Genomic DNA, 27,869 nt, shown 5'->3' on the forward strand with positions numbered 1-27,869 from the left:
CAACTGGCCTACCTGGTTAAATAAAGGTGTTCTCAACTAGCCTACCTGGTTAAATAAAGGTGTTCTCAACTAGCCTACCTGGTTAAATAAAGGTGTTCTCAACTGGCCTACCTGGTTAAATAAAGGTGTTCTCAACTAGCCTACCTGGTTAAATAAAGGTGTTCTCAACTAGCCTACCTGGTTAAATAAAGGTGTTCTCAACTAGCCTACCTGGTTAAATAAAGGTGTTCTCGACTAGCCTACCTGGTTAAATAAAGGTGTTCTCGACTAGCCTACCTGGTTAAATAAAGGTGTTCTCAACTGGCCTACCTGGTTAAATAAAGGTGTTCTCAACTAGCCTACCTGGTTAAATAAAGGTGTTCTCAACTAGCCTACCTGGTTAAATAAAGGTGTTCTCGACTAGCCTACCTGGTTAAATAAAGGTGTTCTCGACTAGCCTACCTGGTTAAATAAAGGTGTTCTCAACTGGCCTACCTGGTTAAATAAAGGTGTTCTCAACTAGCCTACCTGGTTAAATAAAGGTGTTCTCGACTGGCCTACCTGGTTAAATAAAGGAGAAATAAAAAAATACTCTGTTAACCAGCCTACTGATTTACATACTCTGTTAACCAGCCTACTGATTTACATACTCTGTTAACCAGCCTACTGATTTACATACTCTGTTAACCCAGCCTACTGATAAAAATACTCTGTTAACCAGCCTACTGATTTACATACTCGGTTAACCAGCCTACTGATTTACATACTCTGTTAACCCAGCCTACTGATAAACATACTCTGTTAACCAGCCTACTGATTTACATACTCGGTTAACCAGCCTACTGATTTACATACTCTGTTAACCCAGCCTACTGATAAACATACTCTGTTAACCAGCCTACTGATTTACATACTCTGTTAACCCAGTCTACTGATTTACATACTCGGTTAACCAGCCTACTGATTTACATACTCTGTTAACCAGCCTACTGATTTACATACTCTGTTAACCAGCCTACTGATTTACATACTCTGTTAACCAGCCTACTGATTTACATACTCGGCGTTAATCAGCCTACTATATCCAACAGGTCCATAACCTTTTTTTGTGATCTTTTTATTAAACAAACAAAAATCCATAAATAAATTGAGCCAGACTTCACAGATGTAGTGGGTCCTTAACCTTCTGGAACAGGAGATTAAGAGGTACGTATTCAGGGTGTTGACGTAAGTCCGATCTGCCTCCTCTCACCAGACAAGACTATAGACAATATAACATTTATGGGAAAAAAATATATGCCACTTAGCAGTGACTGACAGAGCAGTGACTACATACATTTTGTTTGAGATTCCTGTGGGAGTTGAACCCGCAACGCAACTTTGCCACAGAGGACCACAAACTCCGTTCCTACCTATCAGTGCCCAGCCTGCTTGCTTGCTGACTAAACACACACACACACACACACACCCTTTCTGAGTCTGACTAAACACACATACACCTTAGTCAGACTAAACACACACGCCCTTCAGTAGTACTTCGCCCTCAACAACAGACCCCCACCCTTCAGTAGTACTTTGCTCTCAACACCAGACCCCCACCCTTCAGTGGTACTTCGCCCTCAACACTAGACCCCCACCCTTCAGTGGTACTTCGCCCTCAACACCAGACCCCCACCCTTCAGTGGTACTTCACTCCAGCCTCCCTGTCACTGGGCAGAGCAGAGCGCTTCTATCTTTACCTACTAAAACTGTGCACGGGAGCTTGTGCACGTATTCTCTCAGACGCTCTGGTTTGCAGCAGGTACTGTACTGTACTGTAGTGGGCTGGGCTCTCAGCCCCTCCCTCTGTCTCTCCCCCATTTATCATCAATAACATGGCTGATTTAGGGATGGAAGGGCTAGGAGGGGGACCAGACACCTAGTGCTCTTTCCCCCTCTCGCGTGCTCTCTTAAATCAGGACTAGGGGGGAGGAGGTGAAGCAGGACTAGGGGGGAGGAGGTGAAGCAGGACAAGGAGGTAGGAGGTGAAGCAGGACTAGGGGGAAGGAGGTGAAGCAGGACTAGGGGGAAGGAGGTGAAGCAGGACTAGGGGGAAGGAGGTGAAGCAGGACTAGGGGGAAGGAGGTGAAGCAGGACTAGGGGGGAGGAGGGGAAGCAGGACTAGGGGGGAGGAGGTGAAAGGTTAGTTTATGACGACAACAGTGACAGACAAAACACGCATCTATACTTTTCCTCTCTTTTACACACCACCTTGTTCAACTTGGAGGTCGTTGAGGCTGAAATACTTTTTTCAGTTCTTTTTTTTTTCTCTTCAATTTGGAGCAGCTGCAGATGCCACCTTGAAGATTGTTGATTTACTGTTCAATATTCATGCTTTTCTCTCGCTCTGATGCCATCATTATGCCACCTTGAAGAATGTTTACGTATTGTTCAATATTCATGCATATATTAAATATACAGTACCAGTCAAAAGTTTGGACACCTACTCATTCCAGGGTTTTTCTTTATTTTTACTATTTTCTACATTGTCGAGACATCAACATTATTAAATAACACATATGGAATCATGTAATAACCAAACAAGTGTTAAACAAATCTAAACATATTTTGAGATTCTTCAAAGTAACCACCTTTTGCCTTGATGACAGCTTTGCACACTCTTGGCATTCTCTCAACCACCTTCATGAGGTAGTCACCTGGAATGTAATTTCAATTAACAGGTGTGCCCTGTTAAAAGTTAATTTGTGGAATTTCTTTCCTTTAATACATTTGAGCCAATCAGTTGTGTTGTGACAAGGTAGGGGTGGTATACAGAAGACAGCCCTATTTGGTAAAAGACCAAGTCCATGTTATGGCAAGAACAGCTCAAATAAGCAAAGAGAAACGACAGTCCATCATTACTTTAAGACATGAAGATCAGTCAATCCGGATAATGTCAAGAACTTTTGAAAGTTTCTTCAAGTGTAGTCACAAAAACCATCAAGCGTTATGATGAAACTGGCTCTCATGAGGACCGCCACAGGAAAGGAAGACCCAGAGTTACCTCTGCTGCAGAGCCCCAGAGTTAACAGCCTCATAAATTGCAGCACAAATAAATGCTTCAGAGTTCAAGTAACAGACACATCTCAACATCTACTGTTCAGAGGAAACTGCGTGAATCAGGCCTTCATGGTCGAATTGCTGCAAAGAAACGGAAGAAACACATTAGACCGGTGGAACTCTGTCCTTGGATCTGATGAGTCCAAATGAGAGATATTTGGTTCCAACCGCCATGTCTTTGTGAAACGCAGAGTAGGTGAATGGATGATCTCCACGTGTGTGGTTCCCACCGTGAAGCATAAAGGAGGTGTGGGGGTGATTTGCTGGTGACATTGTCAGTGATTTGTTTAGATTTCAAGGCACACTTAACCAGCATGGCTACCACAGCATTCTGCAGAGATATGCCATCCCAGCTGGTTTTGCGCTTAGTGGGACTATCATTTGTTTTTCAGCAGGACAATGACCCAAAACACACTTCCAGGCTGTGTAAGGGATATTTGACCGAGGAGAGTGATTGAATGCTGCATCAGATGACCTGGCCTCCACAATCACCTGACCTTTACTACCACAGCATTCTGCAGCGATACACCATCCCAGCTGGTTTCTTTCCTTCTTTGTCATTTCTCAGAATGCATGCAGAATTGTTGTGGTCATCTTAACAGAGTAGCTAACTGACATCACCGAGGAGAGAAGGGGAAGAGACTCTCCTTTCCTTGTCATTACTCAGAATGCATGCAGAATTGTTGTGGTCATCTTAACAGAGTAGCTAACTGACATCACCGAGGAGAGAAGGGGAAGAGACTCTCCTTTCCTTGTCATTACTCAGAATGCATGCAGAATTGTTGTGGTCATCTTAACAGAGTAGCTAACTGACATCACTGAGGAGAGAAGGGGAAGAGACTCTCCTTTCCTTGTCATTACTCAGAATGCATGCAGAATTGTTGTGGTCATCTTAACAGAGTAGCTAACTGACATCACCGAGGAGAGAAGGGGAAGAGACTCTCCTTTCCTCGTCATTTCTCAGAATGCATGCAGAATTGTTGTGGTCATCTTAACAGAGTAGCTAACTGACATCACCGAGGAGAGAAGGGGAAGAGACTCTCCTTTCCTTGTCATTACTCAGAATGCATGCAGAATTGTTGTGGTCATCTTAACAGAGTAGCTAACTGACATCACTGAGGAGAGAAGGGGAAGAGACTCTCCTTTCCTTGTCATTACTCAGAATGCATGCAGAATTGTTGTGGTCATCTTAACAGAGTAGCTAACTGACATCACCGAGGAGAGAAGGGGAAGAGACTCTCCTTTCCTCGTCATTTCTCAGAATGCATGCAGAATTGTTGTGGTCATCTTAACAGAGTAGCTAACTGACATCACCGAGGAGAGAAGGGGAAGAGACTCTCCTTTCCTTGTCATTACTCAAAATGTATTTATTTGGTTAATCTGTTCGTGACATACAGTGAAGTTGTCGTGACAGTGGAGCTGACATTACTAAGGAGATGGAGGCAGGGACTCTTTTCTTTGATCTCTGGATCATTTTTTTTTCACAATTTATTGATTAGTTTGGGATTTCCTTTCTCCAATCTGTTCATGAGATACCCAGTGAGGGTAGCCTAGTGGTTAGAGCGTTGGACTAGTAATCGGAAGGTTGCTAAGATCGAATCCCCGAGCTGACAAGGTACAAATCTGTCGTGCTGCCCCTGAACAAGGCAGTTAACCCACTGTTCCCCGGGAGGCTGTCATTGTAAAATAAGAATTTGTTCTTAACTGACTTGCCTAGTTAAATAACGGTAAAATAATTTTCCTTCAATTCTCAAAGCATTCAGAGTGAACGAAACAGCGCCCCCCTGCCCGTAGCATTGAATGCAATGGAAGCCAGTGAGCATTTGGCCTCCCATGATAAAGAAAAGTATAAAATAATAGCCAATCAGCGTTGAGCTAATCTGAGTGAGCTCAACCATGATTGGTCTGGGCACATCAAAAAAGTGTCAAGGGAAGCCCGTTTGGATTTGTCTTCACTCCTATCGCATCAAGAGAAATATGGAATTGACAGAAACAACTTGAATGGCTGCATCTCGTTGTGTTGTCCTCCCAGTGACTGACTAACTAACTAGCTAGCTAGCTAGCTAGCTAGCTAAAATTGTCCCTTTCGTAATGTAGCCACGGATGGAGATAGGGATTTGAACTTATGGTTTTACTTAATTCTCCATACTGGCCAATGATTATAACGCGGTAACTCGGATCCAACCATTAATTCATACATTGTTGTGCCCCTGACCTGAGAGGATGGAAGTTAAATATGTAGCTAGATGTAGAAGGCTAATGTTAACTAGCTAACGTTGCCCATGAATGGAAGTAAGGCTAGCGAGCAGGCTAGCGAGCAGGCTAGCGAGCAGGCTAGCGAGCAGGCTAGCGAGCAGGTATTTCAGCCAGGGACAACAACAACTAACAGTGTGTACTGTATGACACAGTCATAGACTGTTTAGTCAACGTGAAAGAGGAGGAGGATGGCATTGGTGTTTCTCTACCAGTAGGGTGTTTTTTTTTTTCTACTTGCAAGCAAACACACACACACAAATCAGTAACATGGACAGCCACTTCATATTTAGCTTACATTGATTGGACCAAATCGTTTTTTTGGTGTGTTTTAGTTGTCACTCTATTCTAAACTAAGCGTACGGGATTTGATCATGATGAAGTGGTGCTGGAATAGTGGAGGCAGCTTCCTGTTTTCTGTGAGACTTGCGATTAAACTCTCTGTGGTTCTGTATCGATAGTTGTTTAGTGGTCTGAACATGTGGGAAACTTGACCATGCTGTCGGTCATGTAACATGTTTTTGTTTATTTGCATTGCGGACTTCACCGGACAGATGTTGCTGTCCAGGTTTTGTGACCAATCAAAAAAGGTGTCGTTGAATTTATTCCGCCGCTGTGTCTTCTTATTGGCTCGGCCTTTTATATCACGTTGTCAAGACACATGTGAACTAACATGTTATAGAACAAAACAACACAAGTATCACTACACAGTTTGTAATATAGCATTTTTGTTCCTGGATTGGCTTCCCCTTAGTGCTTTTACCCATGAGCCTCTACTGGAGATACCAAGTACAAACAGATGTCTTTTCTCTCTCTGGTCAGTCACGTTCTGTTTCTCACAGCCTGTTTGTATCTGTTTATGCTGTGGACCTCTAAACATTCATCGTTCAACACTCCCTGTCCGGGTCACCCCCCCCCCCCCCCCCCCCCTCCCCCCACTCGCTCTCTCCTGCCCACACAAGGGTTTTCGACTACAGCCTCCCTTAGCACCTCAAGCAAGGGAAAACGGAAGGCTCAGTTTTGGATGCCTTGGAATGATGCTAGCTAGTTAATGGTCTTCTGGGGACACACACTATTATGCTAACTCCTTTGCTAACTGTGGTTTCTCTCTCTCTCTTTCAGAACCAGTGATATAGTCCTCCCTCCTTCGTCCAGAGATGAACAAAAGCAGTTGTCTATTAATCATGCTGTAGACCCTGTGCTCCAAATGGATCCCTATATAGTGGACTACATTGGACCAGAGCACTATATATATAAGGGGAGGGGATAGGTCGCCATTTGAGACATACCCTAGTTCTACAGTGGTAAAGATTGCATTCCCAAAGTAAATGAATTTGTGAAGTGAGTTGTCAGGCATTATCGAGGTGTATTGTAGTAGTGCAGGACTGGAATGCAGAGAGACCTGAGGGAAGTCAGAAGTTAATGGACTGTGTGTGTGAGTGAGATCTCTCAAAAGTAGTGCACCACATAGGGAATAGTGTTTCATTTAGGACACACTTTGAGAAAATAAGCTTTATTCACAATACCATGGTGCTGATATGAATCAAGGCTAGGATTGGCTCTCCTGCTGATTTGAATCAAGGCTAGGGTTGGCTCTCCGCTCTCCTGCTGATATGAATCAAGGCTAGGGTTGGCTCTCCGCTCTGCTGCTGATATGAATCATGGCTAGGGTTGGCTCTCCGCTCTCCTGCTGATTTGAATCAAGGCTAGGATTGGCTCTCCTGCTGATATGAATCAAGGCTAGGGTTGGCTCTCCTGCTGATATGAATCAAGGCTAGGGTTGGCTCTCCTGCTGATATGAATCAAGGCTAGGGTTGGCTCTCCTGCTGATATGAATCGAGGCTAGGGTTGGCTCTCCTGCTGATATGAATCAAGGCTAGGGTTGGCTCTCCTGCTGATATGAATCAAGGCTAGGGTTGGCTCTCTGCTCTCCTGCTGATATGAATCAAGGCTAGGGTGGGCTCTCTGCTCTCCTGCTGATATGAATCAAGGCTAGGGTTGGCTCTCTGCTCTCCTGCTGATATGAATCAAGGCTAGGGTGGGCTCTCTGCTCTCCTGCTGATATAAATCAAGGCTAGGGTTGGCTCTCTGCTCTCCTGCTGATTTGAATCAAGGCTAGGGTTGGCTCTCTGCTCTCCTGCTGATATGAATCAAGGCTAGGGTTGGCTCTCCGCTCTACTGCTGATATGAATCAAGGCTAGGGTTGGCTCTCCTGCTGATATGAATCGAGGCTAGGGTTGGCTCTGCGCTCTACTGCTGATATGAATCAAGGCTAGGGTTGGCTCTCCGCTCTCCTGCTGATATGAATCGAGGCTAGGGTTGGCTCTCTGCTCTCCTGCTGATATGAATCAAGGCTAGGGTTGGCTCTCCGCTCTACTGCTGATATGAATCAAGGCTAGGGTTGGCTCTCCTGCTGATATGAATCAAGGCTAGGGTTGGCTCTCCTGCTGATATGAATCAAGGCTAGGGTTGGCTCTCCTGCTGATATGAATCAAGGCTAGGGTTGGCTCTCCTGCTGATATGAATCGAGGCTAGGGTTGGCTCTCCTGCTGATATGAATCAAGGCTAGGGTTGTCTCTCTGCTCTCTTGGTATTTGTATGAATCTCTCCCCGCTGCTGGCAGGAAGGACATTGTGTTGGTGGCAGATTCATCTTCCTCACACACAGACAGAGAGAGACAGAGAGAGACAGATATATATGCTGTAACCATGCAGAGTTAACGGTGGAGACCTCTTTCCATCTCTCCCTACCCCAGTCTAAAGGCGTCCGCGTGCTTCCCAACCCAAACCGTTTGGGAAGACTTCTTGCACATATGGCATTTTCTTCCCGGCTGTTTGAGCACAACACACACTTTTTATTTTTTTCTAGAGGCAAGCCAAAGTTCAGAGCTGAAGTCGACGCCCCTTCGTCAGTGATTGGTCAACAGTAGGGATTCTGCAATAAAGTCTTTGTTGTCATTCAACGAGAGAGGACTCGTTTAAATTTTTTTTTTTAAATGTTCATTGAGTAACACCGCACCAAACATCTCGACAAATATGTCAACAGTAATGACAGAGTTATCTTAGATAAATGCTGACTATTTTGAGGAAGTGTATACAGGCCAGGTAGGGTATACCCTGTATAGGGTATACAGTACGGCATCACAAAATGGACAAACTGTACTATTGCCGTTTTTGTTTATTGATTTATTTTCTTGTTTTTTTTAAGGGCGTATTCGAGCACGCTCCCCCTGGCCGGGCTCAGCTCCCCTGGCCGGGTTCAGCTCCCCCTGGCCGGGTTCAGCTCCCCCTGGCCGGGTTCAGCTAGGAGCCTCCAATGTCTCCAATGGCACCCAATAAGGCCCATGGGGCTCTGGTCTAAAGTAGTGCACTATATAGGGAATAGGGTTCTATAGGGTCCTGGTCTAAATTAGTGCACTATATAGGGTTCTATAGGGCTCTGGTCTAAAGTAGTGCACTATATATGGAATAAGGTTCCATGGGGCTCTGGTATAAAGTAGTGCACTATATAGGGAATAGGGTTCTATAGGGTCCTGGTCTAAAGTAGTGCACTATATAGGGTTCTATAGGGCTCTGGTCTAAAGTAGTGCACTATATAGGGAATAGGGTTCTATAGGGCTCTGGTCTAAAGTAGTGCACTATATAGGGAATAGGGTTCTATAGGGTCCTGGTCTAAAGTAGTGCACTATATAGGGAATAGGGCCCATAGGGCTCTGATATAAAGTAGTGCACTATATAGGGAATAGGGTTCCATCGGGCTCTGATATAAAGTAGTGCACTATATAGGGAATACGGTTCCATCGGGCTCTGGTCTAATGTAGTGCACTATATAGGGAATAGTGTGCCATAGAGCTCTGGTCTAAAAGAGTGCCCTATATAGGGAATAGGGTTCCATAGGGCTCTGGTATAAAGTAGTGCACTATATAGGGTTCCATAAGGCTCTGGTCTAAAGTAGTGCACTATGTAGGGAATAGAGTGCCATAGAGCTCTGGTTTAAAGTAGTGCACTATATGGAGAATAGGGTTCTATAGAGCTCTGGTCTAAAGTAGTGCACTATATATAGGGAATAGAGTGCCATATGGGACACTGATCCTGTGTGCCGGGTCAACTGAACACAGAACTCAGCTGTTGCTGTAATCTGTTCTCCATATGAACTCTGTCTGTTCTAAAGAGGAGCAGGGGGGGGGAGGCTGTCACAAGCTGTGGTTTCTAGAGATATGCCTGGCTCCAACAACAGGTCTGACACGTAAACGTGTCAAAACGCTGCGTCATTCTTGTACGAGTGTGTGTGTTTTGTGTTGTTTGCTTTTTTTGTTACCGTGTTTGTGTAATGCGTTCAAGCAGGGTTCCTTACCCTCAGAATTTGGCCCTCTCCTCCCCACTAAACTCGCTCAACTCCTCAACTAACAATTCTCTATTTCTATAGATGTTTTCAGTCTCTGGTGGCCAACATGGCTGACATGCTGATCCATGGGAATATACTGTACACGCTCTCTATTCAGCTTATATGCCCATTCTAATGTTGACCTTTTTAAACAGGCAAACAGCTGCTACAAAAACGACTCAACAACTGCCCAGTAACCTATTCCCAACCAAATAGTCATTTTTATTTCAGATCATTTATAAAAGTAAAGCAAATTATGAAAAAAATGACGTATTTCTGTCAATTGATGGATTACGTCGCTGGAGGAACGACTCGCCTAAATTGATGGCAACTCTTTTGTTGTGCCTCTACAGTTAAAGCTCAATGCTTCAAGGCTTGTTTATTTTATTTTTATTTATTTTCTCCTTTATTTAAAAAGGGAGGCCAGTTGAGAACAAGTTCTCTTTTATAACTGCGACCTGGCCAAGATAAAGCAAAGCAGTTCGACACAATACAACAACACAGAGTTACACATGGAGTAAAATAAACATACAGTCAATAATACAGTAGAAAAATAAGTCTATATACGATGTGAGCAAATGAGGTGAGATAAGGGAGGTAAAGGCCATGGTGGCAAAGTAAATACAATATAGCAAGTAAAACACTGGAATGGTAGATTTGCAGTGGAAGAATGTGCAAAGTAGAAATAAAAATAATGGGGAGCAAAATAAATAAATACAGTAGGGGAAGAGGTAGATGTTTGGGCTAAATTATAGATGGGCTATGTACTTGTCTCTCTGTAATACTGACGACTGCTTATACCTGCTGCGTCATCCACAGGTGTGACAAATCAGTGATGCTCATGGTGGAGTGGCCGCTCCCTTTTGCTCTTCAATGTGAACATCTTAACACTTCGTCTCTTCACGTCGTCTATAAACGGTCAAACATCTTGGCACGTCATCCATAAACGGTCAAACATCTTGGCACTTCATCCATAAACGGTCAAACATCTTGGCACTTCATCTATAAACGGTCAAACATCTTGGCACTTCATCCATAAACGGTCAAACATCTTGGCACTTCATCCATAAACGGTCAAACATCTTGGCACTTCATCCATAAACGGTCAAACATCTTGGCACTTCATCCATAAACGGTCAAACATCTTGGCACTTCATCCATAAACGGTCAAACATCTTGGCACTTCATCCATAAACGGTCAAACATCTTGGCACTTCATCCATAAACGGTCAAACATCTTGGCACTTCATCTATAAACGGTCAAACATCTTGGCACTTCATCCATAAACGGTCAAACATCTTGGCACTTCATCTATAAACGGTCAAACATCTTGGCACTTCATCTATAAACGGTCAAACATCTTGGCACTTCATCCATAAACGGTCAAACATCTTGGCACTTCATCCATAAACGGTCAAACATCTTGGCACTTAATCTATAAACGGTCAAACATCTTGGCACTTCATCCATAAACGGTCAAACATCTTGGCACTTCATCCATAAACGGTCAAACATCTTGGCACTTCATCTATAAACGGTCAAACATCTTGGCACTTCATCCATAAACGGTCAAACATCTTGGCACTTCATCCATAAACGGTCAAACATCTTGGCACTTCATGTCATCCACAAATGGTCAACTTTCTTACTTTCCTGAAAACAAAGACTGGGATCCAGACGTGCAGTTTGCCCCCCTCCCCCGCTTATTAAATATTTCAGAAATGATTAATAATTTAACCCAGAGTAGATTGAGGTAATGGTTGATTCATTTTTAATATCGCTCCTCCGAATCTGTCAGTCATTGGGGAAAGGCCCAGTACCACTCAGCGAAGCTCTGTAATGCTGACCTAATGTCCTAATGTCTTGTCTCCGTGCTCATATAAAGGGACACATGGGATACATGGAGACAGACATACATGGGGACAGGGGCGTGATCTGATACAGTGAGAGACAAACCCATATCTCTATGGAGGGGCCATTCATTCAACCCATTAACTGTGAAGCCTGGAACTGGAGAGAGGCTGTAGCTTGGGGGCCATCTTTAATCGTGTACCATGACCCAGTTAGAGTCAATTAGTTTGCAGTTAGCTGCCTGCAGTAACAAGGGCTGGTCACTGGTCCACTGCTAAAACCACACTATCAAGGAATAATGTTCAACCATTCCTTAATCAGGAGGATAAAGTTGTGGTCGGATTTACCAAATGGAGGGCGAGGGAGAGCTCTGTACGCATCTCTGTGTGTGGAGTACAAGTGCTCTAGAATTGTTTTCCCTCTGGTTGCACATTTAACATGTTGATAGAGATATACTGTTGCCATCAAGGAATAATGTTGAACCCTTCCGTAACAATGCTAACGTCATGCTATCCACGTGTCTGACCATGGTGCTGTTCAACTAGCAGTGCCTTAGAGGATGCCGGTGTGTGTTCATCTGTTAGATCAATTTCAAAAGCAGCCTGTCTTCCTGTCTCGCTAGAGGTCATCAGGGAAGTGGGTTTCCATCTCATTACTCTCACTGATCCAATTATAAGCGAGTACCAGTATGTCAAGCAAGGATGCCTTGAATGATGCTAGCTAGTCAATGGTCTCCTGGGGAGAGGAATGCTAACTGTGGTGTATTCTGTCTCTCTCTCTCTCTCTCTCTCTCTCTGCAGGGTGGAGAGGTCTACAGACCAGGTGATCAAGCCGGTCAACGTGGAGGCCTTATCCAAGTGGGTGGGCAAGATCCCTGCGGACGTACTGAGAGACATGCCCGTCATCGCCCCCATGTTGTCCCGTCTGGGGTACGACCCCCACGCCAACCCTCCCAACTACGGCCGGCCAGACCCCAAGGTCCTTGACAACACCAGGAGGGTGAGTTGGGAAAAGATGGACAGGGACACACGTCACCCCAAAACACAGTATCCTCTGAAGCAGAAAGCAGATCTAAGGACTGTCTTTCTCTTTAATTATATTACCTGTCCAATCAACGTCCTCTAGTTAAATTACCTGTCCAATCTCTGACTCTCATTTAAATGACCTGTCCAATCTCTGACTCTCATTTAAATTACCTGTCCAATCTCTGACTCTCATTTAAATTACCGGTGAATTAATTAATGTATTCAAACGAATGAATTCCCAGCATCTGTTTGAATTCAGTGATCATATCCAAATGAATCCATCCTCCACGTCTATCAGACGGACCTGTATCTGCACTTCTATTCTAAGTAATACGTTCTACATCGCTACACTCGCTCACCTAGCCAGCCGTCATTGGCGCTGGACGAGCACATGGCCATCTATTTCTGGAGCAGAATGTTGCATTTAATACTATTTCAACGAGGAGCCCTCTCTCAAGCCTCCTAGATTTCATATCTCTGATCCTGTGAAACATATTCAATCTTTCGCAGTTATTTTTTTTTTTGTTTCTCTGGTTCAGGATTTAAACTGATATACATTCCAGTACTGTAGGCCCCAGAAGACCTTTGACCTGTGTGTGTTGAAAAGAGATCAGCTTTATTTGTTGTGTGATCTTAACGCGGCTTCGTGTAAACGTTCATCTGATTAGCGTCTCTCCGTCGACAGGTTCGCATGTGATCTCTAATCCTCACCTCCACCCTGTTTGGCTTCAGTTCCAGGTTCTATACTGTCTTTTAAAATAGAAATATTTGTACATCAGTGGAGGCTCCTCAGGAGGAAGGAGAGGAACATCCTCCTCAGTCATAAAAATACAAATTATTATTTTTTAGATAAAACTATACTAAATATATTCACGCCACCAAAATAATTGATTAAAAACACACTGTTTTACAATGAAGTTCTACAGTAGCCTCAACAGCACTCTGTAGGGTAGCACCATGGTGTAGCCGGAGGAATAGCTGGTTTCCGTCCTTCTCTGGGTACAGTGACTTCAATACAAAACCTAGGAGGCTCATGGCTTTCACCCCCTTCCAAATACTTACACAGTAATTATGACAACTTCCGGAGGATGTCCTCCATCCTATCGGAGCTCTTGCAGCATGAACTGACATGTCTTCCACCCAATCAAAGGATCAGAGAATGAATCTAGTACTGAAAGCAGATTAAAAACACACTGTTTTGCAATGAAGTTCTACAGTAGCCTCAACGGCACTCTGTAGGGTAGCACCATGGTGTAGCCAGAGGACAGCTAGCTTCCGTCTTCCTCTTCAATACAAAACCTAGTAGCCTCAACTAGGTTCTCACCCTCTTCCATAGACTTACACAGTAATTATGTCAACTTCCAATGGATGTCCTTCAGCCTGTCGGAGCTCTTGCAGCGTGAACTGACATGTTGTCCACCCAATCATAGGATCAGAGAATGAGTCTAGATCTGAAATCATAAGCTACAGCTAGCTAGCTAGCACTAGTGCATACAGTGTGGTGAGTAGTTGACTCAAAGACAATAGTTGAACAGTTTTGAACAAATCAATTTCTTTAAAAATGAATGAGAAGTGAGAGAGCTAGCTAGCTATATTTCGTTGTATTTGTTTTTCACTAAGCTACCTGGTTTAGCCTACTCAAGCACCCGGCTCAAACAGAGAGCTATGATATGTTAGCTAGCTGGCTAAGGCTATCCAACAGAGAGGAATGATATGTTAGCTAGCTGGCTTTGGCTATCCAACAGGGAGGAATGATATGTTAGCTAGCTGGCTTTGGCTATCCAACAGAGAGGGATGATATGTTAGCTAGCTGGCTAAGGCTAACCAACAGAGAGGGATGAAATGTTAGCTAGCTGGCTTTGGCTATCCAACAGAGAGGGATGATATGTTAGCTAGCTGGCTAAGGCTAACCAACAGAGAGGGATGATATGTTAGCTAGCTGGCTAAGTCTATCCAACAGAGAGGAATTATATGTTAGCTAGCTGGCTATGGCTATCCAACAGAGAGGGATGATATGTTAGCTAGCTGGCTAAGTCTATCCAACAGAGAGGAATTATATGTTAGCTAGCTGGCTATGGCTATCCAACAGAGAGGGATGATATGTTAGCTAGCTAGCTAAGTCTATCCAACAGAGAGGAATTATATGTTAGCTAGCTGGCTAAGGCTATCCAACACTGGAACTCTTCCAAGTCAAGGTAAGCTTTTGGTTGAATTAATTCATTGCCACCGGGACCCGCCAGTGTAACTGCTAAACTATTTGCTGACTGTACACTGTACTGCATGATAGTGGCGGTTTACTAACTCATTACTTATAATAGATACGTTGACTAGCTATGCCGTTAGCTAATATGGTTTCAACGATGTAGGCTGTGCGTAGCGTTCATGATATGAAGTTTTTTTTTTTTTTTTTGCATGGCCACAGACAGCTGATGTGGTGTTCACTGAAGTCCACAAGCGAAGGGAAACGGTGAGAGGAGGAGAGCACGTAGACATGAGAAGGAATTCTACAACGAGCAAAGGGATCAGTCTGTGGCTTCTATGAAAGTGAGCTGTGTTTGGGTGTGATCAGGGGTGTATTCATTCCGCCTATTCTGTTAAAAAAAAAAAGTTTCTTAAACGAGAATTAGCACAGCTGAATTTGTCTGATAGAAACTCTTGTTTGCAACTGTTATGACTAATGATTACACCCTAGATCAGCTAGATGCCGGGAAGGGTGTGCTAGGAGGTATTGAATGTGTCACTGTCTGTCACCTTGATTAGTCATGTTTCTCTTGACCTGTGCACCTACGTTGTAAACTTTGATTCATAGGTTAAGTTGTACAGTAACAACCTCATGATGGGTATAGGGAAAATTAGAGTATCATGTAGTAGCCTAACTCAATCGATGTTAGATTGAGCTGGGTGAATAGAATATGAATGACAGTCATCTATTGTACTGTAATAGGAATAAGGCTAATAAAAAAAAAAATAATCGTTCTCCCTCATCTTAAACGTCAAGACCACCACTGTTGTATATTTGTAAATACTGGATATTAGTCTGTCTTCTCGTAGCTTTGTTTTCCAAATGGGATTTTAGTTTTCTGTAGTAGCCAGAGAGACTTACAAGGTATCTGGATGTTATCCAAGTTAGTAGCCTTCCATGCTCAGGAAACTGTGTTTTTGACAACGGTGCATCCCAAATGGCACCCTCTGGGCCCTGGTCAAAACGTAGTGCACTACAGTGGGAATAGGATGCAAGACAAGTATTTTTTTCATGTTTTCTACTTCGCAAGAGATGAGTCTTTACCAGGGAAGGTGACGAGGGAGAGGGGTCTTTACCGGGGAAGGTGGGGAGGGAGAGGGGTCTTTACCAGGGAAGGTGGGGAGGGAGAGGGGTCTTTACCAGGGAAGCAGAAGGGACCCCAGTAGTCTGAGAAAAAATTTACATCACCACTTCTTCTCTCACATTTCATAACTGCTGAACTGACTGACCGCTACACTACCTTGCAAGTTGATAGGTAAATTTCCTGGTTCAAAAGTAGTGCGCCAAATAGAGATGGGTGTCGTTTAGGGATGCGGACGGGTTGGTCTGTTGGTTTGTGGCAGCAACTTCAATGTATCATCTGAGAAACCAACATACAGCAGCACTTCTCAAATGTTTATTTAATTTTGACTAACAATACAGTCTGTATTGATCTCTTGTTATCCTAATTGTCTCTCAGAGGAGAAGGGGCATTGTGAAGTTACGATGCACGGTAACCATATGAAGAGTATGCCAGTAAGGAGACAGCCAGTAAGGAGACAGCCAGTAAGGAGACAGCCAGTAAGGAGACAGCCAGTAAGGAGACAGCCAGTAAGGAGAAGGCCAGTAAGGAGACAGCCAGTAAGGAGGCAGCCAGTAAGGAGGCAGCCAGTAAGGAGACAGACAGTAAGGAGACAGCCAGTAAGGAGGCAGCCAGTAAGGAGGCAGCCAGTAAGGAGACAGCCAGTAAGGAGGCAGCCAGTAAGGAGGCAGCCAGTAAGGAGGCAGACCGTAAGGAGACAGCCAGTAAGGAGGCAGCCAGTAAGGAGACAGCCAGTAAGGAGACAGCCAGTAAGGAGACAGCCAGTAAGGAGACAGCCAGTAAGGAGGCAGCCAGTAAGGAGACAGCCAGTAAGGAGACAGCCAGTAAGGAGGCAGCCAGTAAGGAGGCAGCCAGTAAGGAGGCAGCCAGTAAGGAGACAGCCAGTAAGGAAACAGCCAGTAAGGAGACAGCCAGTAAGGAGACAGACAGTAAGGAGACAGACAGTAAGGAGACAGACAGTAAGGAGACAGACAGTAAGGAGACAGACAGTAAGGAGACAGCCAGTAAGGAGACAGACAGCTACTCTAACTCTCAATCTGTTTTCCATTTGTCTTGATCTTTTATGGATTTATTCTCTAGTGGCTAAAGAACAAACTGGGTACACAGACACACACACACACACGCATACTAAACACATGCTTACGGACACACGCTATCATGTATGTGTGTATGTATGTGTGTTTAGGGCACGCTGCTTAACATCTTGGGTGTAAAGAAGTGACCTCTGTTGAATGTTGTGTGTCCGTAGTGTGTGTTTTTGTGTCTTACAGCCTGGGGTGGGAGGGAGGGAGGGGTCAGAGAGGAGGTTTGGAGGTAGATGGGAGGGAAGTATGGTGGTTGGTAGAGGTTTAGATGGAGAATGGTTGGTTGTTTGGGGGAGGGAGTGATGGTAGGGAGATATGATGTTTGGAGGGAGATGCTTGGGGGAGGGATGTTTGGGGTAGGGATGTTTGGAGGGAGATGGGTGGTAGGAGTGATGGTAGTTTTGGGGAGGGATTTTTTATTTTACCTTTTATTTAACGAGGCAAGTCAGTTAAGAACAAATTCTTATTTTCAATGACGGCCTAGGAACTAGTGGGTTAACTTGCCTGTTCAGGGGCAGAACGACAGATTTGTACCTTGTCAGCTCGGGGGTTTGAACTTGCAACCTTCCGGTTACTAGTCCAACGCTCTAACCACTAGGCTACCCTAGTGGAGGGAGATGGGTGGGGGGGCTAGTTTGGGGGAGAGATGTTTGGAGGGAGATGGGTGGGGGTTGGGGGGTAGTTTTGGGGAGGGATGTTTGGCGGGAGATGGGTGGGGGGGTAGTTTTGGGGAGGGATGTTTGGAGGGAGGCAGATATATAGCAGACCACCTGGCTGTTAGAATGTTCTCATTCTCTGTGTATTCAATTCATCTGGGGCCAATTCTTCTTCCTAAACATCTACCACACACACACGCACACGCAGAGCTCTACAGTATAAACCTTCACCTTTTGCATGAGGCACTCTGTCATTTTGACTAATGGTGCAGATAAACTACCCTTCATTAACCTCGGCTGCAGCATCCCAAGCACCAGCCTCTTTATTCTGGTGCCCTAGTTTGGTGCCCTAGTTTGGACCACAGCCCCTCCAGTGTATTTTTTTATTTATATTAATTAATTATATTTTATTTGCACTAGGCAAGTCAGTTTAAGAACAAATACTTATTTTTTTACAATGACGGCCTCCTGTGGGGACGGGGGCCTGGGATTAAAAATAAACAAACATACAGGACAAAACGCACATCACGACAACAGAGACACAGCATGGCAGCAACACACGACAACAACATGGTAGCAACACACGACAACAACATGGTAGCAACACACGAAAACAACATGGTAGCAACACATGGCAACAACATGGTAGCAACACATGGCAACAACATGGTAGCAACACACGACAACATGGTAGCAACACATGACAACAACATGGTAGCAACACATGACAACAACATGGTAGCAACACACGACAACAACATGGTACGTTATTGGGCACAGACAACAGCACAAAGGGCAAGAAGGTAGCGAGAACAATACATTGCGCGAAGCAGCCACAAATGTCGGTCGCTAGCCGCAGCGGGCTGAAAAGAGGAGCGACCCCAGGGGTGATCAACACCATTGTGCTACTTCTGGGGGAATTTCCAGTGGTGGGTGAACGCCTCGGTTAAAAGGGGAGGGATATGATGGAAAGGTTGATGGAGAGAGGGATGGAGAGAGGAGAAAGGGGGAGACAGAGAGAGAGGAGACAGAGAGAGAGGTCTCAAGAGCTTTGGATGAAATTGGACACAGTCACAAGTAATTTAACGTTTCACAAATTGAAGAGGGGGTGTTAATGATTGGTTCCAGGACTAACCCTCTGTCTCTTTGTCTCCACAAAAGTGAGTGTGTGTGTGTGTGTGTGTGTGTGTGTGTGTGTGTGTGTGTGTGTGTGTGTGTACAGACTGCAATTGTATATGTCAGCCTGTGTTTGTGCATTCATGTCATCATCGGTGACATGTGTAAAAGCCTGTGGGAGTGTGTTGACATGTTTTTGTTGGTGTCTCGGAGTGTGTGTGTATACACATTCCCTAGGCCCCGCTCTGTCTCTGGTCTCACCTATATGGTTATAGTTACCATCTCTCCCACACAATAGTGTGTGTGTGTGTGTGTGTGTGTGTGTTGGTAGAGCATGGTGCTTGCAACACCAGGGTTGTGGGTTCGATTCCCACCGGGGACCAGTACGAAAACGTATGCACTCACGACTGTAAGTCTCTCTGGATAAGAACATCTGCTAAATGACCCCCCCTCCCAACCCTCCTCTCCTCCCTCCCCTTCCTGCTCTCCTCTGTCTTTTCCCTCCTCCTCTTTCCCCTCCTCACTCTCCTCTTTCCCCTCCTCACTCTCCTCTTTCCCCTCCTCCCTCCCCTTCCTGCTCTCCTCTGTCTTTCCCCTCCTCCTCTTTCCCCTCCTCACTCTCCTCTTTCCCCTCCTCCCTCCCCTTCCTGCTCTCCTCTGTCTTTCCCCTCCCCACTCTCCTCTTTCCCCTCCCCACTCTCCTCTTTCCCCTCCTCACTCTCCTCTTTCACCTCCTCACTCTCCTCAATGCTCTCTTGCTTTCCTCCCCTCCCTCTTTCCTCTCTTCCCTCGCCTCCTTTCCTCCCTCCCCCTCCTCCCTCTCCTCCCTCCCCCTCCTCCCTCTCCTCCCTCCTCTTCTGCTTTCCTCTCTTCCCTCCCTGCTCTCCTCTCTTCCCTCGCCTCCTTTCCTCCCTCCCCCTCCTCCATCTCCCCCCACCCCCTCCCCGCTCTCCTCCCTCCCTGCTCTGCTACAGTACACTATGTGGATTAACCCCGTAGATCTGTTAGCTCAGACCTGTAGACAAGGGGTTACGCAGGAGGGGGGGAGGGGGGGGGGGGGGGGGGGTGCTGCTGCTGCTATCTGTTAGTGGGTGTTTTAGAGAAACATAACAGGTAGTTCAAGAGAGTGAAACTGTGTTATGTGTATCCTGGGTTACCTTGAGAACCATCCAGAAACGGTTCTCCTAGCTCTGTTCTTGTATCGGCGACGTGGGCGGTTCTCTGGCAACGTGTTGCCACGGTAACGGGACATAACTGCACAGCCTGATGTCTTTTTAAGAGAGATGTTGTCATCCCTCTCCTTAGCGACGCCTTGACGCCACCAGTGATCCTCCTCTTCCAAGAGGCTTTAGACAGACGCTCTTCACATTAAATACGCAGCAGTATAGGCTGTAGTCACAGACAGACAGACAGACAGGCTGTAGTCACAGACAGACAGACTATAGTCAGACAGACAGGCTGTAGTCACAGACAGAGAGACAGACAGACAGGCTATAGTCACAGACAGACAGGCTGTAGTCACAGACAGAGAGACAGGCTGTAGTCACAGACAGAGAGACAGACAGACTATAGTCAGACAGACAGGCTGTAGTCACAGACAGACAGACAGACAGACAGGCTATAGTCACAGACAGACAGGCTGTAGTCACAGACAGAGAGACAGGCAGGCTGTAGTCACAGACAGACAGACAGACAGACTATAGTCAGACAGACAGGCTGTAGTCACAGACAGACAGGCTATAGTCACAGACAGAGAGACAGACAGGCTGTAGTCACAGACAGACAGGCAGGCTGTAGTCACAGACAGACAGGCAGGCTGTAGTCACAGACAGACAGACAAACAGACTATAGTCAGACAGACAGGCTGTAGTCACAGACAGACAGACAGGCTATAGTCACAGACAGACAGACAGACTATAGTCAGACAGACAGGCTGTAGTCACAGACAGACAGACAGACAGGCTGTAGTCACAGACAGACAGGCTATAGTCACAGACAGACAGACAGGCTGTAGTCACAGACAGACATGCAGGCTATAGTCACAGACAGACAGGCAGGCTGTAGTCACAGACAGACAGACAGACAGACTATAGTCAGACAGACAGGCTGTAGTCACAGACAGACAGGCAGGCTGTAGTCACAGACAGACAGACAGGCAGGCTGTAGTCACAGACAGACAGACAGACAGGCAGGCTGTAGTCACAGACAGACAGGCAGGCTGTAGTCACAGACAGACAGACAGACAGGCAGGCTGTAGTCACAGACAGACAGACAGGCAGGCTGTAGTCACAGACAGACAGACAGGCAGGCTGTAGTCACAGACAGACAGGCAGGCTGTAGTCACAGACAGACAGGCAGGCTGTAGTCACAGACAGACAGGCAGGCTATAGTCACAGACAGACAGGCAGGCTGTAGTCACAGACAGACAGGCAGGCTGTAGTCACAGACAGACAGGCAGGCTGTAGTCACAGACAGACAGGCAGGCTGTAGTCACAGACAGACAGGCAGGCTGTAGTCACAGACAGACAGGCAGGCTGTAGTCACAGACAGACAGGCAGGCTGTAGTCACAGACAGACAGGCAGGCTGTAGTCACAGACAGACAGGCAGGCTGTAGTCACAGACAGACAGGCAGGCTGTAGTCACAGACACACAGACAGGCAGGCTGTAGTCACAGACACACAGACAGGCAGGCTGTAGTCACAGACACACAGACAGGCAGGCTGTAGTCACAGACACACAGACAGGCAGGCTGTAGTCACAGACACACAGACAGGCAGGCTGTAGTCACAGACACACAGACAAGCAGGTTGTAGTCACAGACACACAGACAAGCAGGTTGTAGTCACAGACAGACAGACATGCAGGCTGTAGTCACAGACAGACAGACAGGCAGGCTGTAGTCCCAGACAGACAGACAGGCAGGCTGTAGTCACAGACAGACAGGCAGGCTATAGTCACAGACAGACAGGCAGGCTGTAGTCACAGACAGACAGACAGACAGACTATAGTCAGACAGACAGGCAGGCTATAGTCACAGACAGACAGGCAGGCTGTAGTCCCAGACAGACAGACAGGCAGGCTGTAGTCACAGACAGACAGGCAGGCTGTAGTCACAGACAGACAGGCAGGCTATAGTCACAGACAGACAGGCAGGCTGTAGTCACAGACAGACAGGCAGGCTGTAGTCACAGACAGACAGACAGACAGACTATAGTCAGACAGACAGGCAGGCTATAGTCACAGACAGACAGGCAGGCTGTAGTCCCAGACAGACAGACAGGCAGGCTGTAGTCACAGACAGACAGGCAGGCTGTAGTCACAGACAGACAGGCAGGCTATAGTCACAGACAGACAGGCAGGCTGTAGTCACAGACAGACAGGCAGGCTGTAGTCACAGACAGACATGCAGGCTGTAGTCACAGACAGACAGGCAGGCTGTAGTCACAGACAGACAGGCAGGCTATAGTCACAGACAGACAGGCAGGCTGTAGTCACAGACAGACAGGCAGGCTGTAGTCACAGACAGACAGGCAGGCTGTAGTCACAGACAGACAGACAGGCAGGCTGTAGTCCCAGACAGACAGACAGGCAGGCTGTAGTCACAGACAGACAGGCAGGCTGTAGTCACAGACAGACAGACAGGCAGGCTGTAGTCACAGACAGACAGGCAGGCTGTAGTCACAGACAGACAGGCAGGCTGTAGTCACAGACAGACAGACAGGCAGGCTGTAGTCACAGACAGACAGACAGGCAGGCTGTAGTCACAGACAGACAGACAGGCAGGCTGTAGTCACAGACAGACAGACAGGCAGGCTGTAGTCACAGACAGACAGACAGGCAGGCTGTAGTCACAGACAGACAGGCAGGCTGTAGTCACAGACAGACAGGCAGGCTGTAGTCACAGACAGACAGACAGGCAGGCTGTAGTCCCAGACAGACAGACAGGCAGGCTGTAGTCACAGACAGACAGGCAGGCTGTAGTCACAGACAGACACTATACTTATTTTCCACCATAATTTGCAAATAAATTCATAAAAAATCCTACAATGTCATTTTCTGGATTTTTTTCCCTCATTTTGTCTGTCATAGTTGAAGTGTACCTATGAAGAGGCCTCTCATCTTTTTAAGTGGGAAAACTTGCACAATTGGTGGCTGACTAAATACTTTTTTGCCCTACTGTATATTAGAAGTATGATGTTCTATATTAGAAGTATGATGTACTATATTAGAAGTATGATGTACTATATTAGAAGTATGATGTTCTATATTAGAAGTATGATGTTCTATATTAGAAGTATGATGTACTATATTAGAAGTATGATGTTCTATATTAGAAGTATGATGTTCTATATTAGAAGTATGATGTTCTATATTAGAAGTATGATGTTCTATATTAGAAGTATGATGTACTATATTAGAAGTATGATGTTCTATATTAGAAGTATGATGTTCTATATTAGAAGTATGATGTTCTATATTAGAAGTATGATGTTCTATATTAGAAGTATGATGTTCTATATTAGAAGTATGATGTTCTATATTAGAAGTATGATGTACTATATTAGAAGTATGATGTTCTATATTAGAAGTATGATGTACTATATTAGAAGTATGATGTTCTATATTAGAAGTATGATGTTCTATATTAGAAGTATGATGTACTATATTAGAAGTATGATGTTCTATATTAGAAGTATGATGTTCTATATTAGAAGTATGATGTTCTATATTAGAAGTATGATGTACTATATTAGAAGTATGATGTTCTATATTAGAAGTATGATGTTCTATATTAGAAGTATGATGTTCTATATTAGAAGTATGATGTTCTATATTAGAAGTATGATGTTCTATATTAGAAGTATGATGTTCTATATTAGAAGTATGATGTACTATATTAGAAGTATGATGTTCTATATTAGAAGTATGATGTTCTATATTAGAAGTATGATGTACTATATTAGAAGTATGATGTTCTATATTAGAAGTATGATGTTCTATATTAGAAGTATGATGTACTATATTAGAAGTATGATGTTCTATATTAGAAGTATGATGTTCTATATTAGAAGTATGATGTACTATATTAGAAGTATGATGTTCTATATTAGAAGTATGATGTTCTATATTAGAAGTATGATGTACTATATTAGAAGTATGATGTACTATATTAGAAGTATGATGTTCTATATTAGAAGTATGATGTTCTATATTAGAAGTATGATGTACTATATTAGAAGTATGATGTTCTATATTAGAAGTATGATGTTCTATATTAGAAGTATGATGTACTATATTAGAAGTATGATGTTCTATATTAGAAGTATGATGTTCTATATTAGAAGTATGATGTTCTATATTAGAAGTATGATGTTCTATATTAGAAGTATGATGTACTATATTAGAAGTATGATGTTCTATATTAGAAGTATGATGTTCTATATTAGAAGTATGATGTTCTATATTAGAAGTATGATGTTCTATATTAGAAGTATGATGTTCTATATTAGAAGTATGATGTTCTATATTAGAAGTATGATGTTCTATATTAGAAGTATGATGTACTATATTAGAAGTATGATGTTCTATATTAGAAGTATGATGTTCTATATTAGAAGTATGATGTTCTATATTAGAAGTATGATGTACTATATTAGAAGTATGATGTTCTATATTAGAAGTATGATGTACTATATTAGAAGTATGATGTTATTAGAATTACTGTCAACCTACAATATTGCCATATCATTATAAATACAGTTTATGCGGGTTTTATACACATTTTCTGTAGAAATAGCCTCTAAAATATATGTAAACAAACCATACATTTTTGGGGGAAAGCTGTGAATGGTATTGTATGATACAATATCAAAACTTGTTGCATTTACAACTTGTCTAAGTCCTATCGTCGACTGATGTCAGTCAGTGTACAGGACTAGGTGACTGTTGAATCCATACCAAATCAAATGTATTTATAATGCCCTGCTTACATCAGCTCATATCTCAACGTGCTGTACAGAAACCCAGCCTAAAACCCCAAACAGCAAACAATGCAGAAAGGCCAAAACCTAGGAAGAAACCTAGAGAGGAACCAGGCTATGTGGAGTGGCCAGTCCTATTCTGGCTGTGCCGGGTGGAGAATATAACAGAACATGGCCAGAACAACGTTCATAAATGATAATAATGAAATAATAATAATCACAGTAGTTGTCGAGGGTGCAGCAAGTCAGCACCTCAGGAGTAAATGTCAGTTGGCTTTTCATAGCCGATCATTGAGAGTATCTCTACCACTCCTGCTGTCTCTAGAGAGTCTCTAGAGAGTTAAAAACAGCAGGTCTGGGACAGGTAGCACGTCCGGTGAACTGGAGCAACAGCACGGCCAGGTGGCCTGGGGACAGCAGGGAGTCATCATGCCAGGTAGTGCAGAGGCAATGTCCTAGGGCTCAGGTCCTCCGAGAGAGAGAAAGAAAGACAGAATTAGAGAGAGCATACTTAAATTCACACAGGACACCGGATAAGACAGGAGAAGTACTCCAGATATAACAAACTGACCCTAGCCCCCCGACACATAAACTACTGCAGCATAAATACTGGAGGCTGAGACAGGAGAGGTCACGAAACACTGTGGCCCCATCCGATAATACCCCCGGACAGGGCCAAACATGAAGGATATAACCCCACCCACTTTGCCAAAGCACAGCCCCTAGACCACTAGAGGGATATCTTCAACCACCAACTTACCATCCTGAGACAAGGCCGAGTATAGCCCACAAAGATCTCCGCCACGGCACAACCCAAGGGGGGGGCGCCAACCCAGACAGGAAGATCACGTCAGTGACTCAACCCACTCAAGTGATGCACCCCTCCTAGGGACAGCATGGAAGAGCACCAGTAAGCCAGTGACTCAGCCCCTGTAATAGGGTTAGAAGCAGAGAATCCCAGTGGAAAGAGGGGAGCTGGCCAGACAGAGACGACAAGGGTGGTTTGTTGCTCCAGAGCCTTTCCGTTCACCTTCACACTCCTGGGCCAGACTACACTCAATCATATGACCCACTGAAGAGATGAGTCTTCACTAAAGACTTAAAGGTTGAGACCGAGTCTGCGTCTCTCACATGGGTAGGCAGACCATTCCATAAAAATGGAGCTCTATAGGAGAAAGCCCTGCCTCCAGCTGTTTGCTTAGAAATTCTAGGGACAATTAGGAGGCCTGCGTCTTGTGACCGTAGTGTACGTATGTACGGCGGGACCAAAGAGCAAGCCCATGTAATGCTTTGTAGGTTAGCAGTAAAACCTTGAAATCAGCCCTTGCCTTAACATGAAGCCAGTGTAGGGAGGCTAGCACTGGAGTAATATGATCAAATTTTTTGGTTCTAGTCAGGATTCTAGCAGCCGTGTTTAGCACTAACTGAGGTTTATTTAATGCTTTATCCGGGTAGCCGGAAAGTAGAGCATTACAGTAGTCTAACCTAGAAGTGACAAAAGCATGGATACATTTTTCTGCATCATTTTTGGACAGAAAGTTACGGATTTTTGCAATGTTACGTAGATGGGGAAAAAAGCTGTCCTTGAAACAGTCTTGATATGTTCGTCAAAAGAGAGATCAGGGTCCAGAGTAACGCCGAGGTCCTTCACAGTTTTATTTGAGACGACTGTACAACCATCAAGATTAATTGTCAGATTCAACAGAATATCTCTTTGTTTCTTGGGACCTAGAACAAGCAGTGGGTTTACATTTACATTCCAGAAGAGTACAGGCCACCCCTCATAGCCTGGTTCCTCTCTAGGTTTCTAATCTCCACCCGGCACAGCCAGAAGAGGACTGGCCACCCCTCATAGCCTGGTTCCTCTCTAGGTTTCTAATCTCCACCCGGCACAGCCAGAAGAGGACTGGCCACCCCTCATAGCCTGGTTCCTCTCTAGGTTTCTAATCTCCACCCGGCACAGCCAGAAGAGGACTGGCCACCCCTCATAGCCTGGTTCCTCTCTAGGTTTCTAATCTCCACCCGGCACAGCCAGAAGAGGACTGGCCACCCCTCATAGCCTGGTTCCTCTCTAGGTTTCTTCCTAGGTTCTGGCCTTTCTAGGGAGTTTTTCCTAGCCACCGAGCTTCTACACCTGCATTGCTTGCTGTTTGGGGTTTTAGGCTGGGTTTCTGTACAGCACTTTAAGATATCAGCTGATGTACGAATACCGGTGGGTTTACATGTAGAGTTACAGGACCAGGTGACTGTTGAATCCATACCAGTGGGTTTACATGTAGAGTTACAGGACCAGGTGACTGTTGAATCCATACCGGTGGGTTTACATGTAGAGTTACAGGACCAGGTGACTGTTGAATCCATACTGGTGGGTTTACATGTAGAGTTACAGGACCAGGTGACTGTTGAATCCATACCGGTGGGTTTACATGTAGAGTTACAGGACCAGGTGACTGTTGAATCCATACTGGTGGGTTTACATGTAGAGTCACAGGACCAGGTGACTGTTGAATCCATACCGGTGGGTTTACATGTAGAGTTACAGGACCAGGTGACTGTTGAATCCATACCGGTGGGTTTACATGTAGAGTTACTGGACCAGGTGACTGTTGAATCCATACCAGTGGGTTTACATGTAGAGTTACAGGACCAGGTGACTGTTGAATCCATACCGGTGGGTTTACATGTAGAGTTACAGGAACAGGTGACTGTTGAATCCATACTGGTGGGTTTACATGTAGAGTCACAGGACCAGGTGACTGTTGAATCCATACCGGTGGGTTTACATGTAGAGTTACAGGACCAGGTGACTGTTGAATCCATACCGGTGGGTTTACATGTAGAGTTACAGGACCAGGTGACTGTTGAATCCATACCGGTGGGTTTACATGTAGAGTTACAGGACCAGGTGACTGTTGAATCCATACCGGTGGGTTTACATGTAGAGTTACAGGACCAGGTGACTGTTGAATCCATACTGGTGGGTTTACATGTAGAGTTACAGGACCAGGTGACTGTTGAATCCATACCAGTGGGTTTACATGTAGAGTTACAGGACCAGGTGACTGTTGAATCCATACTGGTGGGTATGTAGAGTTACAGGACCAGGTGACTGTTGA

The 27,869-nt window shown here is 44.9% G+C and overlaps 1 protein-coding gene across 6 annotated transcripts in view; it reads left to right on the top strand.

The window, feature by feature from the left end:
* The window catches only part of LOC110503266 (protein-tyrosine sulfotransferase 1), a 75,808-nt gene that overhangs the window by 31,090 nt on the left and 16,849 nt on the right, over positions 1-27,869 (top strand). For all 6 annotated transcript variants that reach the window (XM_036961183.1, XM_036961182.1, XM_036961185.1 and 3 more), the window contains one exon: positions 12,367-12,565. In XM_036961183.1, the coding sequence (XP_036817078.1) occupies positions 12,367-12,565 (199 nt within the window). The remainder of the gene's footprint in view (positions 1-12,366; positions 12,566-27,869) is intronic.

Source organism: Oncorhynchus mykiss, chromosome 24 (assembly GCF_013265735.2).
Source record: "Oncorhynchus mykiss isolate Arlee chromosome 24, USDA_OmykA_1.1, whole genome shotgun sequence".
Classification (NCBI taxonomy): Eukaryota; Metazoa; Chordata; class Actinopteri; order Salmoniformes; family Salmonidae; genus Oncorhynchus; species Oncorhynchus mykiss.